The following is a 13,614-nucleotide window of genomic DNA, read 5'->3' on the forward strand; positions in this document are numbered from 1 at the left end:
ATTTTGCTCGTTATTCAGTTACAACTGTTGAAATATATTACCATCATTGGTAGAGTACCAAACAACAACATCGAGGTTTGTCGGTGATTTCTGTTTGCTTTCTCGTTGAATCACCACTGGTGGTCAGATTGCGCCAATAGGTCCATACTTTTTAGTTGATTTTGACGCCTGACTCACCTTCACCAAAATCATGAGCTCGTTACGAAGTCGACCACAGGCAACAAGAAGTGCAAACCAACCCTCCCCGCTGGAGATGACCACTCGCAGTGATGCCCGCAATCTCCAAGCGGCAGCAAAGGCTGCTGCTAATGGTACTAGCACCAATACTGGTGCCAATGGCCAGAAACGAAACCCATTAACTTATCAATTTGCTACTTCCACCCAAGATATTCTTCGAAAATACGCCAAATACCCTCCGTCGCTAACTTTCCACATCTACGAATCACATTACAAGTTCAACAACTCGCAAGACTCGCAAATTCTACCCAAAAATTCACCTATGGTCAAGAGCTTTCTCCAGCATATCGTTCGAGAACAAATACCAAGCGAAATGAGCGAGTTGATTAAAGACTTCTCTATCCGCTCGTACGACGGGTGCCTCATTCTCCAGGTCTACGACCATCGCAATATGATCTCTTCTGAGACCGGTAAACCAGTGGTTCCTACCAAAGAAGACCCCAGTGAAAAACGACTGTCTCCACTGCAGCAAAGTCCAACCACCGCTCCTGCTTCCAATGGCAGTTCTTCGACTCCAGCTCCTGCTTCCAAACCCAAAACTTATCGTGCCTTGTTGCGTCCCACGCCTCTTTCATTGTACTATGATTTACTTTACCATACCGACTCGGCACTCACAAAGTTCTCTGATCCGTTGGCGCTTCAGATGGAATCAGAGATTCTCACTCTCACAAACCGCAAACTCGATTTGGCGGTGCCATTAAACCCATACAATTGTGGTCCATTACTCAAACCAGACGTCGACAGTCCAAAGGTAGAATGGGATGAAAAATTACAGGATTACAAGATGGTTCATAGCCACCGCAAAGAGGTTGCACGCCAACCACGTAAGCTCCATCAAGATGAACTTGTGCTCCACAAGTCGTCAGAATATGAGGAGATCATGTTTCTTCTTTCCAATAAGCATAAAAAGACCGACGAAACTCTGGAAAAACATCTTGTTGTGGTTGGTCCATCCGCCTTAACAGGAACAGTCGACGGCCCCGACAAGTCCAAGAGCTCGAATGGTGGCTTGTCGTCAGGAACAGCGGCAGTTGTAGCCAGTGCCAATGCCAACACTTCTTCTACGGCCAACACCACTGGTCAGTTCATGAGACTTCGTTTCATAGAAGAGATACGAAAACGGCGGGAAGCCCAAAAGGCCCAGCATGAGGCCAATGTAGCGGTTCAAGCCCAAAATAATGTTATGAACGTTATTGGCCAGAATGCTCCCACCTCCGACCAGAAACCAAATGTTGCCAAACCACCAAGTATTCCTGGTTCTTCTCAGCAGCAAATCTTGGCTGATAAGGCACAAGCTTTGCGGGCACAACAGCTTCATGCTCAGCAACAGCAGCAACAGCAACAGCAACAACAACAGCAACAGCAGCGGCAGAGACAACAACAGCTTCAACAGCAAATGCAAACCAGAGGCCAAATCCCAAATAAAAGACAACGGGTTGATGTTCCTATGAGTCAGCAAGCCCAACAGATGCCACAAATGAACTCTCAAATGGCATCGCAGATGAACTCACAATCACCCTCGAATATGGGAACTCCAGTTATGAATGGTAACATGTACATGCAACAACAACAGCAACAACAACAGCAGCAAGCCGTTCCACGGAGAGTTCCTCAGCAAGCTAATATGCCACAGCTGCAACAACCACCACAACAGACACAACAACGACCTTTGAGTGGAATGCAACAACAGCAGCAACAGCTTTTCCAGAGCCTTTTATCTCCACAGGAACAACAGACATTCCGTCAACTTCAATCCAGAATGAACGCTTTGGCTATGATGGGCAACACTGGAATGGCTGCAAACCGAACTCCTCTCAATCCACAACAGCAGCAGCAAGCACTTCAACAAGCCAAGTTGATCCAGCAGCAATTGCTACAAACATTTCCGGCTTATTTCCAGCGTTTGAGGCAATTGCAAATTATCCAACAAAGGCAAAAGCAGCAGCAACAACAACAACAACAGCAGCAACAGAGACCAAACGGACCGATGGGATTGTCACCTCCACAGCAGATGGCTCAGCAGTCCAATATGGGTGGTATGCAGCAGCAACAGTACCTCAATCAGAGAAAAAACGGCTAATTAATGATATAGACCTTGATTTCATACCATATATACTCCTAGTGATTAAAACGACAACACAGAAAACAAAACGCAAACAAAAGACTCATTAACGACATTACATTACTTCTCAGGATCAATGGTGCTGCCATACAATCCCAATGCTGCCACTGTGGCAGCAGTATAGAAAAATGCTTTACCAACTTCCTTAAGAACTGTCTTGACAGACCATGAGTTCGTCTTTTGACGCTTCACCTGTTGGGGTTCTGCAGGAGGAGGAGGAGGAGGTGCGAGTAATTGTTGAAGATCCTCATCGTTCTCAGACACAAGCATGATGAATGAGTCTTGGTTTTCCATATCCGAACGGCTTCTCTTGCGAGACTCGGGTTCCGTTTCTTCTTCGGAAGGAGTGCTGGCGTCGTCATCGCTGAACGAGTCAAAGATAATCTGAGTGTGAGAGATTTCATCACCAGATGAAAAGTCAGATTCGGACACCTCGGACTCCGAAACCTCAGATTCCGAGAGCTGAATCAACTCCTGGACTTGCTCGACCAGTTCCAGAGCGGAGTCGGTCTCGTCAACGGATACTTTGTCAATTGAGCCCTCCACATCGTAGAATTCAATGGTGTTGCCCTTGATAAACACACGCTTCTTGATGTCTAATTGAGGACTTCCGAATTCATTCAACGGAATAAGCTTTTCGCTGGTGAACTTGTCAAACACCTTTGCAATCTTCTTCGAAGGTTTCAACATAATTAATCCGATAACATCACCGTCCTTCAACTTTAAAGGTTCTTCCGGTGCCAAAACGAGACCATTGACAACCGTTCCAAACGACGAGCCAAGATCCTTGATATAGAATCCGGGTTTGTACTCGATTTCAGCATGAACCTTAGAAAGGTGGGCATTATGGAACAAAAGGTTGTCGAACTCGGGATGTCTTTCCGCATTGGTTTTTGACGCTCTTCCCACAACTACACGCTCTCCAACACAGAGAGATACCTTACGACAAGGATTCTGAGTCTCCTGGTCGCCTTGACTCTCCTGGTCACTGTTCAAGGATTCCAAATCGCTGTCCTGCTCGTCCTCAATAGGCTCCACGGAGGATACCATTTCTTGTTTTTGCAAGGATCCGAGTCCATTAGTAGTTGATACTGTTTCTGTGTCCACGATAATCACTTGATCGGAATCGCCGCTTTCGGGAATGACATTTGAAAGTTCTTCCATTGTGGTTTGTTGTGGCGATGAGGATTCAATCCCGCATTTTTTGGGTCTTATCGCGATCGTGCCTGGTGTTGGGATGGGCAGTACAGAGACGATAGCTACGAGAGTCATTGAATTGTTCGAGTCTATTCGTACAATTTGGTAAAATTACACCCGCCGCTAACGGGGACCTGAAGCCAATTGAGCTCGTCAAACTTGGAAGTTCCATCTATAACATGGAATGCATAAGCGAATCGTGATTTGTGGCTGCGATTCTTGTCGGATTTGTGCAACACAGAATTGTGAATAAGTATCAAGGAACCTGCCTTGCACTCCACGGGAACGTAGTCCTCGGGTTTATCCTCTGGAACATTCTGAGTATCATACTCCAATGGGATCATTGTACATCCATCCTTTCCTCCATTAACCTTCACAAACCTTTTGGTCAACGGAAACACGTTTTGTGAACCAGGATTGTACCAAAGACACCCATTTTCAAGGGTACAATCTTCTAATGCGTACCAGAATCCTACCGCAGTTTGAGGTTGTGTGAACAAAAACGTTGCATCCGTATGTGGTGGGACAGCGTTTTCCCTTTCATCATTGGTGCTTCCTACGGGATGCTTAAAGATACACATACTCTGAAGAACTCGGGCATCTTTGTACCCCAAACTCTTGGCCACATTCACCACCTTATCGTCCATAGTGATCTTACGAAATACTTGATTTCTCATGTGCAATCCATGGCCTATTTTGTTGATTGATTGCTCTTTGGAATACTTGAGTGCCCCAGATTCGTCAAAAGCATCCGTATCGAAGAAAAACAGAATCTTATCCGAAGAATTGAAGAAATACTCATCGCCTATATGGTCGTTTTCACCCACTTTGAATTGGGTCATAGGGTGGGAACTCACATCAAAATCTGAAAGTAATCCTTTAGACTCATTTAAAAGCGCCAGAACTTCCTCGGGAGCTAAGAAATCAGGAAGACATATTATCCCCTCGCGGCGAAACAACGCTACCTCGTCAGAACTAAGTCCTGCTTCATACATTAGGAACTGATCGTTATCAGTAATTTCGATGCGAGATAAAGTCTGCTTATATAACCATTATTCACTTTCCAAACCTTTTCAACTCCAAGTACCGCAAAGGAGGGTAGATAACCGCTGTGAACGCCATGCACAACCAAAACCCAATATCTCCTCCGTAAGCTCCGATTTTACGGGCTATAGGACCTTGCCAATAGGTTTGGTTCATACCCACCACTGCACCCACTGCACCCACAATGAACGACGACATGGCTGCGAAACCGTTAGTTGTGTTCGCACGGCTGTCCCAGTTGTTCCAATTAAAGAGGTATTTGTCGGCGGAGGTTTCGTCGTTTTCAAACTCACGCCAGTGCATTTTCCGTAGCTTTGGCGTTCTGCGAAAAAGGACGTTTTCCAATACGAGAATGGTGATATACATGGATATCCAATATGCGAGCATCGGCAAGAAATTGCCAATGATGGTAGAAAAATGTTCTTTACCAGCGATTGATAATGCAAAATAAATGAGGGCTATCAAGAACGCCCAACACCATCGAGGCACGTAGATGAGTCTTTCGTCCAAAAGTTGGAATTCAAATGCTGCCGAATAGGTGTTCATGATATTGTTGCAAATGAGAGAAAAATACCATACGATCATGACAAATTGTCCAAATCGGCCCCATTTGTCAAATGTCTCGTTCATGAGTCCTCCTACGCCTCCTGAATTATAGGCTGTGAGCCACGGCTGGTAAGAATACGCAATGGTACCACACAAGGTACCCACCACTGCTACTAGGGTAGTTGGAATTGACAAGCCAAGAAATGTTAAAAAGTACACCAGGAAGCTGGATGTATCCTCTGGAAACATAGCATAGTAATCTGAAGCACCAGAACCCCACGAAGCTGTCACAGAATAGCCAATGGTGAAAAACGAGAGCCAATTACCTCTTGTCGTTTCCAGGGAATATCCCAGATCTTTTATGAGTTTATTGGAAGCTGGGATGTGATGTGCCTTGTCACAGACCACCACATAAAAAAGGATTACTGCTATGATGATTGGAAGTGACAAAATCGTCTGGAATCTGATTAGTACCTTGATACCAAACACCGCAATTACCACGCTCAATACTGATATTATGACGATTCCCACGTCCAATGGAGCCCCAGAAACAGCAGCAAACACTTGTCCTCCCACAACACAGTTCACCACTGACCATCCTACACCTCCCACAATGCAAATTACAGACACCAATTTGACTCCCCAAGTTCCAAAAAGTAGCCTAGCTCCAACTATCTGCCTACACCCAGACTTGGAGCCCATAGTGGAGAAGTAGGCTGCCACGGCACAGCCAAGGTTCATGGATATAATTCCAGATACCATTGAGTCTCGCAAGTTCAAACCAAAGACCAATGTAGGTAGAAAGAAAGAAGACATGGAAGTGAGTCCTCCACAAGCAGCTACCCATAATCCAAACGTGTGAAAAAACTGCCATGATCTTCCATTTCTGGTGGAATTGACATATTCAAGACGCTCTTCGGGCGTATATCGGTCGATTCCATGCGCCTCGACTCCGAAAGAATCGAGTAGATAAATCCATCGAAGATATTTTGGAACTTTTGGAGGTATAACCTCGTATGTCCTGACGGATTCAATGGCCTCTGCCTTTTTTGTTGTTGTGCTATCAGACATACGAAAAGTGGTTTGTCAACGCAATCTTTTAAGTAAATTCATAATCGCTCATGCCGGTTCCTCGTAAGCGCATATGGTGATTTTTCACCATATATAGCAGCAAGTACCGTACAATACTCAAAGTGAATTAATGACTTATACGCTGCAATTACACCAAATTCATCAAGAAGAATTCACCAAGTCCATCACTCACCCGCTAACTAATGAGCTCTGTGCTGGTACCTTGTCAGATACCGCTCTTTATGTCTATCTTAAGCAAGATCTCAAATTTTTCTTAGAAGGACTTCGAGTTTTCGGTAAGGCAATTGCTTTATGTGACAACGAGGTTGCTATATTGACGCTTGGGAAACAAATCGGGTTCATTTGTAACGATGAAAACGACTATTTTCGAAAAGCCATCTCTGAAATCGAATCACATAATTTGCAGCAATTGAAAAAGGAATGTCCAAGTATGCTAGGAGAAGCACCAGCGCTCCCTGAGGTTCAGAAGTATATTAACTTGCTCGAAGATATCAGCAACAACTGCAAATCTTATGCTGAAGTGATAACTTTTTTGTACATCATGGAGAAGGTGTATCTTGGTTGGGCCGAGCACAACTATGAAACTGAAATTATTAAAGATTCTCTTCCCTACAAGTACATGGAATGGATCAAATTGCATAGTGGAAACGATTTTTCAGCATGGGTAAAGTTTTTGGAAGATGAAGTGAATCGAGTCACCACCACTGACGAAAACCAAAGACTCAGTGAGGCGGTTTTCGTGAAAGCAATTGATTTGGAAATTGCCTTCTTCGATGCATGCCACAGGTATAGAGAATAGAATTCATCATATGAGAGAATATAGAATCATCATATTATCAATTTTTGCTATTTACATGCCTATTATTTTAAATCATTTGTACAAGAAGGAGAGCCATGACGATTGGCGAGCCTCTCTTTCGCTTTGAGGAATGAAAGCATCCACATGTTTCTTAATCTTCTCCACACCTTCCTTAGCGGTAGCTTCTCTTCCGATAACATCGACAAAACCTCCCTCGCTATCCATGAGGTAGAAAAAAATGGAGTGGTCCACCAAGTAGTCCTGTCCAGGTTTGACATCCGGTGGAGTTGAAAAGTAAACACGATACTTCTTGCAGGCCAGCTTTATCTTTTCGTAAGTTCCTGTAAGACCAATAATCGAAGGATGGAAGTCTTGTAAGTAGAGCTTGATGATATCAGGGGTGTCTCTAGCAGGATCGCAAGTTATAAAAATTGGTTGCAATTCGATACCGTTTTCATTTTTGAGCTCCTCAAGCATCTCTCCCAACTTGTCGAGTTCATCGGGACACACATCAGGGCAATGAGTAAATCCAAAGTAAATAATGGAAAACTTCTTCTCGTCATTTTTCAAATTGGCATCGGTAAACTGGTTTCCCTCGGTATCAATAAGATCAAAAGGACCTCCAATCAAAGGCTTTCCATGTCCCCGCTTTGATTCCACTTCCTTTTGAATCCTCAATCTTTCTTTTTCTTTGGCAAACCACCAGGTGACTCCACCACCAAGTGCAACAAGTAAAACAACAGCTTTCCAAGCAGAAAACTCAACGCTGTTTGTTGCGGCGTATTTCTTGTCGGTATTCTGCGATCCTCCAATGGCGACTCTACTCAAAGGGCGTTTTTGGGGTTTCGGTGTAGATGTAGTGGGCTCTGATGAGGTCGGTTGAGTTGACGGAGAAGATGTCGTTTTTTCATTTTGGTTAGGTTTCCTGGCTTCCTGGAGCCGCAAGTGGCTAAAGGTCAAATTTCTGCATCCTCTGAGCCCGGAGAGGTGCTGGAACCTGCGTGGGGTGATTCTGAGCATTATTCAATCTGATGAAATTGTAAGCAGTGCGAAATGTTTCTCACCACTTTCGCAGTTCGCAGCGAAGACTCAGCCGTTTAGTATGGTAGCCGAATTGGTCCAATGGGCCAAAACACAGGGTTTGGAGCTCAACGAAGGCATAGAGTTCAGAGGTATTGGGGAGAATAATACGGGGGCTTTTTATACAACCAACAATGGAGAAAAGCCATATATTCGCTTACCAGTGGAATTGGCTATCACGGTTGATTCTGCCCTTCGAAGTTTTGGTCAAGATTTGGAGGCATTGCGGGACCAATGTGATAGCTCAAACACGGTTCTCAAGTTGTGTTTGGCAAGAGAGCGATCTCGGTTGAAAAATTCAACAATCAAGAAGTATCTTGAGTGTCTACCAACACTTCAACAAATGAACACTCCCTATTGCTGGGATGCAGAAACAAAGAGGTATCTTCAAGGAACCAACCTCGGTAGCTCATTGAAGGAAAACATTGGCGTTTTGGTTGAAGAATGGTGGAAAATCATCAATTTACTTCCCGACCTGGTACAGAAGCCAGAACAGCATTTTGTGAATATGAAATACTATTACGAGTCCAAGTTTTACACAGATGACGACGCATACGCATACTTTGTCACCAACGAAGATCCAGCAAACTGGACAAGTTTTCCAAACTTTTTATGGGCTTCTATCATTCTCAAGTCTCGGTCGTTCCCAGCCTATTTGATAGCAGATGCTGTAGATTGGGACGTTAAGCGGCACGATACGATGCTATTGCCGGTGATTGACCTCTTGAATCATCTGCCTTCAGCTCACGTGGAGTGGGGCTTGGAGCGTAAAGAATCAAAGAGCTATTTTGTGTTCAAGTCGGATGATGTAAAATCGGGTTCACAATTGTTCAACAACTATGGCATGAAGGGGAATGAAGAGCTACTTTTGGCATATGGCTTCTGTCTTGAGGACAATTCGTCGGATGTATCTGCATTAAAAATCAAGGTGCCTCCACAATTGTTACCTCAGTTGCAGCAGTTTGGAGTCCGTTTACCTCGTCTTGAAGATCATACAAACTCCATTGTGGAAAAGCCAGACACTGATCCTAACGACAACGAGAACCACGAAGGCTTGTATTTTCTCAAAAAAAATGTTGTTCCGCCCGACTTGATTCTTCTTTTCCAAGTGCTTGTTAAGAACGAAATGGAAACCGAAGTCACACTAAGAATGAAGTTAGCCGGTCTTAATCAGCTTCGCAAAGCTCTCGAGGCTAAGGCTGACATCCACGCAGCACTCAAAGTTCCTGATGTGGACAATGATAACTACAGAAACATGAAAATTTATGTCGAGTCACAGAAGGTCATTTTGGCTTCTTGTGTTAAGCAAATCAAGCATATTGAAAAAGACATGTTGGCGGATCCCAATATCAAACCTCGTTTGATCTCGTTGAAAACTGTCTATAAGAACGATCTTCGGTTCCAACAATCATTATTGGTGACTCTAGGAGTTACTTCATACGACACCTTGATAGAAAACCAGCTTCAAGACCAATGCTGGCTCCTTTGGTTAATGCGTTGTTACAACCGGCCGCAGTATATAAAGCTGAAAGACGACGAGGAAGAAAATTACTTGCCTGAATGGGTTCATGACGCATTTGTCAAATTGAAGGAGAAAACCACCGTTAGTGCCATGGCGGTTGTTCAACACAAAGAGTTATACCAAGAGCTAGTTGTGCCGCTTTCACAGATGGTTCCTGAAATCTACGGCGTCGGGTCGTGGAAAGTAGAGGACATGGTTGTCAGTGGTCTATTGTTGGATGCAATCAGTTTTCACCGAGGCAAAAACCAAGAGTGCATTTTAGTAGGGCCTAGTACATAGTCTATTTAATCCTCCTTGATGCCTCCAGTGCCGCTGACCTCAGCAGCCTCCACCGAATGCTTGTCGGTCTTGATGTCTTGGGCACCAGACAAAGCTTGCATGAAACCTGGAGCAGCCTTGAAAGGTCTCTTCAAGTCACCCGAAGCAGGTGTACCAAAAAGGTGAATCTTGACGATGTTGGCCTCACAAGCAGACTTAACGGCAGTCACAGATTGCATAAACAAGGGGTTAGTGTATTTCATGTAAATGTGCATGAATCCCATCATCGCCATGGAGGTGAAGATTGACTTGATTTGCGCATTGACTTGTTGCAAGTCATAATCCTTGACGGTAGTAACAACAGCCTTCTCTGTGGCGGCTCCTCCAAGAGGGTTGGCTGGTTCCACATACTTAAGTGTAGTCAAATCGTTCTTAGCATTGATCTTTGCCCGAGTGATAAGGTAGATGAGAAAGGCAATAGCCTGGCACGACAAGTAACCAACACGCACATAAAAGAGAATATCTGGGTCCTCGAAGTTTATTTTTCTAGCGAGCTGCATCATGACAAGCATGACCACCAAATTGCTGACGGCAGGATTCATGGTGAAGGTGTAGTTTGCAACGAGATTTTGCCGCGCTGTTGAAAAATGGCGGCGTTACAAGTTACCCGGCGCCGATAAAGAATGTCGCGGAGCAGAGCAGATTCGGAGCGAGCGCGAGCTGCGGCTTGAAATACGAGGTGAAGAGTAAACTGTCTTTTTGCAAATTGATAGACCCAAGTTTATAGACCTAAGTTCATAGAGTTTTGCTATATTTAATAGTTAACTTGCCTACTCTTGACTTCAACTCTTACTTCTTTTCCTGTTCTTCTCTATTTTCTTTCTCCTCTTGCATATTTTCAAGATTTTGCAATTACTATATACTTTTATATTGCTTCATCTCACAACGCAGCGTCTTCATCAAATGTAATGTCTCCAAACTCCCAGCACCCGACATGGCTGCTTCTGGCACTCTCTTGACTGCGTAACAAACCCTGGTAGATGTCTTTGATGTGAGGATGGTCCTTGACTTCTTTGTCTACCAATGCCCATCCGTCGGCCACAAGTTGCTTGTTAATGGTGTAACTAGCATCCTTGAGCGATTGCTCGGCGTCATAGATGATACCGTCATAGTCGACTCTAGAGTCTGAAGATGGCACAGCACTCAATACCAACTTCTTGTCGAATGCAAGGTCTTCTAATGCATACAAAGCTTCGGTAAGGTAGTCGGTGGGCTTTGTGGGAGGAAGCACCAAACCTTGTAATTTGGTGGTGCTGGCAAAAGCAGGGTACTGGGCCACCCCAAACTGACTGGGAAGTGATCTCAAGCCGCTTAAGGAAACCTTGTCAATGTTACCGAAATCAATGTGCTTCACCTCATATTTGGCGCTGGTACGATCGTAATTAACAACCTTGGCTCGATAGTATTTGCCGTTTTCAGAAAACTTGGCGGAAATCAATTCGTTCTTCTTTGGAGCCCGACTCAAGTTGTGCGGTAAATCAGTGGAGTTCTCGCTAGCACTAGGTGGCTGAGCGTGGAACTCACTAAACTTTTTCTTGAACGAAGAAAACCGAGCCTCGGTGTCGGCGTCCAACTTCTGGAACGAAAGAACCCCACTGGGATCAATATCGGTAACTTCAATATCAAAAAATTTAGGCTTAGTAGCCTCCAATGATAACGAGCTGATCCTGGCTTCATTGGCCTCTTGCTGGGCTCTTTCAGCAGCTGCGTCGTAATTGGACCACATACCCTTTTTCGCAGCCTTGGCATCTTCCTCTGCTTTTTCCATATCGGCGCCAAACTTGTTGGAGCGAAGAGAAATTTCATGGGTTGCAACGAAACCTTGCTCTAAAAGAGTAACTTGCACTGGAGAAAGTGCCTTGGAGTTGGCGTAGAGATTCCCAATAAAACTACCGACTTTATCGGTATCGTAGACTTCAAACTCAACGGGACGTTGCAAAAACTTTCTGTTCATAAACTTGAGTCCACTTTCAGCGTGAGCACTGTTCTTATTGTTGGTCAAGCCACCAAGAACTAATGTCAACTTGGTGCCTTCCTTAGGGTTAAAGAGCTTCACTCTGTTAGCAGAGGAAACATACTCGACGTAATACCCACCAGAAATTCTACCCTTCTGCTTGAACCCAGGCAAGAAAGTCTTTGCTTTAGTCAAATTTTCAGAAGCATCAACAATTCTAGGACTAACAGTCACAACCTTGGAAATGTCACCCGAGAAAAAGATACCCTTTTTGGCCAACTTCTTTTGTTCTTCTTCCAATTCAATCAATTTATCCCAGTTCATGGCTCTCTCTCCAGAAGTAGCCTTATTGTGTCTGATAACAGTGGCCCATCCATTCTTCACTACAACCTCCGACAAGTCGTAACCGCTTACAACAAGTCTAACGAGGAAACGGCTGTCGAAGCCAAGGTCCTTGTTGGCGGCTCTGAGCCCATCAATGTGCATCACAGCATTCTTGCCAATTGCAAAATGTCTCACAAACTCTCTAGCAGAACTGACTATTGAGCCTTGCAATTGCGAGTTAGTGGTAATGGTAATGTCCAGCGGACGAGGTGCCCTAACAGATGCAAGTTGCACCGTCAATTCTTCGTCTGAAGGAAGACGAACGACAACAGTATCTGCGCCGACAATTTTGGCGATTGTCACATTTTCGACGGTTTGTCCAGGACGAAGAGACTTTGACGAGCTCGAGCTTTGACCCAAAATCTTTGGTTTGACAGAAGCATGGAGTCCTTTACCTAAAGCCTTGGCAGTTTGTTCAGCTTTTCTCAATTGTCCCATTACCGTGGAACCGAGAAGTGGCAGTTGCCAGTCAACTATTTCAGCCCAACCGTTCTCAAGCAATTTTTCGTGGATACTGTTTCCTGAAGGGTGGATAAAAAGTGCAATTGGAACACCCGATTGACTTTCTCCAACCACAGACACCTTTATAGCAGCATTCGTGGTTAAGAGTTTATCCTCTACAAAAGCCTTTGCTTCGTTTGCAATCTTTTTATTTGCATTTTCGTCGTCAGTGCGCTGGCAACGGATACCTGCAAGCAAAAGAGGGGTGACCACATGGTGAGATTTGTTGACGATAATGCGAGCCATGACTCTGTCACCCGAAATCACCTTTTCAACAACGGTAGAAATGGGAGTTTTTTGGGACTTTTCCTTGATATCCGGGGTCAATTCCTCCACAGAAACCAGATTTTCACCTCCCCAGACCCCTAAACCTGCTGTACGAGCCTTGGTTTCGACAGTGACCAATTCGGGAACACTCTCAGTATCATTTTCCTTGAGTTTAACCATGCCTTTCGCCAAGAGATGTTCAATAAGCGAGTCGAACACTGGCGCATGCAAATCACCAAACTCCCTGCCGCTGGGGGTCTTGTAGAGCACCGTGAACTTGACTTCTTTGCCGATCAAAAGTTGTCTTAAATACTCCTTGGCGGCGTAAGATTCACCACGGACATTTGAAAGGGTGAGAATTCTCTCGGGGGCAGGCACCTGGTTTGTTTTAGCAGGCACAAGCACCACCGAGTCGCCACTCAAGACGTTTTTCACTTTTGCTACCAATGGTTGTGGCATCGTGGAGAGTTCGCACCGACGAGATTACAGGTGTAAACGTAGCGTAAGCGCGCGTGAGAGCTAGCGGAGTGGAAGGGTGCGAACAGCGAGAT

The 13,614-nt window shown here is 44.7% G+C and overlaps 9 protein-coding genes across 9 annotated transcripts; 3 read left to right on the forward strand and 6 right to left on the reverse strand. All coding sequences in view use genetic code 12, as the record gives it.

Annotated features, from left to right (window-relative positions):
- Positions 1-190: 190 nt before the first annotated feature.
- On the forward strand, positions 191-2,317 carry SPT20 (Spt20p; the record flags this gene model as incomplete). Its single annotated transcript, XM_001485864.1, has 1 exon — positions 191-2,317. The coding sequence occupies one exon, from the start codon at positions 191-193 to the stop codon at positions 2,315-2,317; it is 2,127 nt and encodes a 708-aa protein (XP_001485914.2).
- Positions 2,318-2,419: 102 nt separating this feature from the next.
- Positions 2,420-3,631, reverse strand: PGUG_01586 (uncharacterized protein; the record flags this gene model as incomplete). The annotated part of the gene is made up of 1 exon (XM_001485865.1): positions 2,420-3,631. One exon carries the CDS (start codon positions 3,629-3,631, stop codon positions 2,420-2,422), a length of 1,212 nt encoding a protein of 403 aa, XP_001485915.2.
- Positions 3,632-3,645: 14 nt separating this feature from the next.
- On the reverse strand, positions 3,646-4,551 carry PGUG_01587 (uncharacterized protein; the record flags this gene model as incomplete). Its single annotated transcript, XM_001485866.1, has 1 exon — positions 3,646-4,551. The coding sequence occupies one exon, from the start codon at positions 4,549-4,551 to the stop codon at positions 3,646-3,648; it is 906 nt and encodes a 301-aa protein (XP_001485916.2).
- Positions 4,552-4,612: 61 nt separating this feature from the next.
- Positions 4,613-6,217, reverse strand: FCY24 (Fcy24p; the record flags this gene model as incomplete). The annotated part of the gene is made up of 1 exon (XM_001485867.1): positions 4,613-6,217. One exon carries the CDS (start codon positions 6,215-6,217, stop codon positions 4,613-4,615), a length of 1,605 nt encoding a protein of 534 aa, XP_001485917.2.
- A 130-nt stretch (positions 6,218-6,347) lies between these two features.
- PGUG_01589 (uncharacterized protein) lies at positions 6,348-7,037 on the forward strand (the record flags this gene model as incomplete). Its single annotated transcript, XM_001485868.1, has 1 exon — positions 6,348-7,037. The coding sequence occupies one exon, from the start codon at positions 6,348-6,350 to the stop codon at positions 7,035-7,037; it is 690 nt and encodes a 229-aa protein (XP_001485918.2).
- A 72-nt stretch (positions 7,038-7,109) lies between these two features.
- On the reverse strand, positions 7,110-8,057 carry SCO1 (Cu-binding protein; the record flags this gene model as incomplete). Its single annotated transcript, XM_001485869.1, has 1 exon — positions 7,110-8,057. The coding sequence occupies one exon, from the start codon at positions 8,055-8,057 to the stop codon at positions 7,110-7,112; it is 948 nt and encodes a 315-aa protein (XP_001485919.2).
- Positions 8,058-8,139: 82 nt separating this feature from the next.
- Positions 8,140-9,918, forward strand: PGUG_01591 (protein-lysine N-methyltransferase; the record flags this gene model as incomplete). Its single annotated transcript, XM_001485870.1, has 1 exon — positions 8,140-9,918. One exon carries the CDS (start codon positions 8,140-8,142, stop codon positions 9,916-9,918), a length of 1,779 nt encoding a protein of 592 aa, XP_001485920.2.
- A 5-nt stretch (positions 9,919-9,923) lies between these two features.
- PHO88 (Pho88p) lies at positions 9,924-10,499 on the reverse strand (the record flags this gene model as incomplete). Its single annotated transcript, XM_001485871.1, has 1 exon — positions 9,924-10,499. The coding sequence occupies one exon, from the start codon at positions 10,497-10,499 to the stop codon at positions 9,924-9,926; it is 576 nt and encodes a 191-aa protein (XP_001485921.1).
- Positions 10,500-10,837: 338 nt separating this feature from the next.
- PGUG_01593 (uncharacterized protein) lies at positions 10,838-13,522 on the reverse strand (the record flags this gene model as incomplete). The annotated part of the gene is made up of 1 exon (XM_001485872.1): positions 10,838-13,522. One exon carries the CDS (start codon positions 13,520-13,522, stop codon positions 10,838-10,840), a length of 2,685 nt encoding a protein of 894 aa, XP_001485922.2.
- Between the last annotated feature and the right edge of the window lie 92 nt (positions 13,523-13,614).

This window comes from Meyerozyma guilliermondii, genomic scaffold (genome assembly GCF_000149425.1).
Source record: "Meyerozyma guilliermondii ATCC 6260 scaffold_2 genomic scaffold, whole genome shotgun sequence".
Classification (NCBI taxonomy): domain Eukaryota; kingdom Fungi; phylum Ascomycota; class Pichiomycetes; order Serinales; family Debaryomycetaceae; genus Meyerozyma; species Meyerozyma guilliermondii.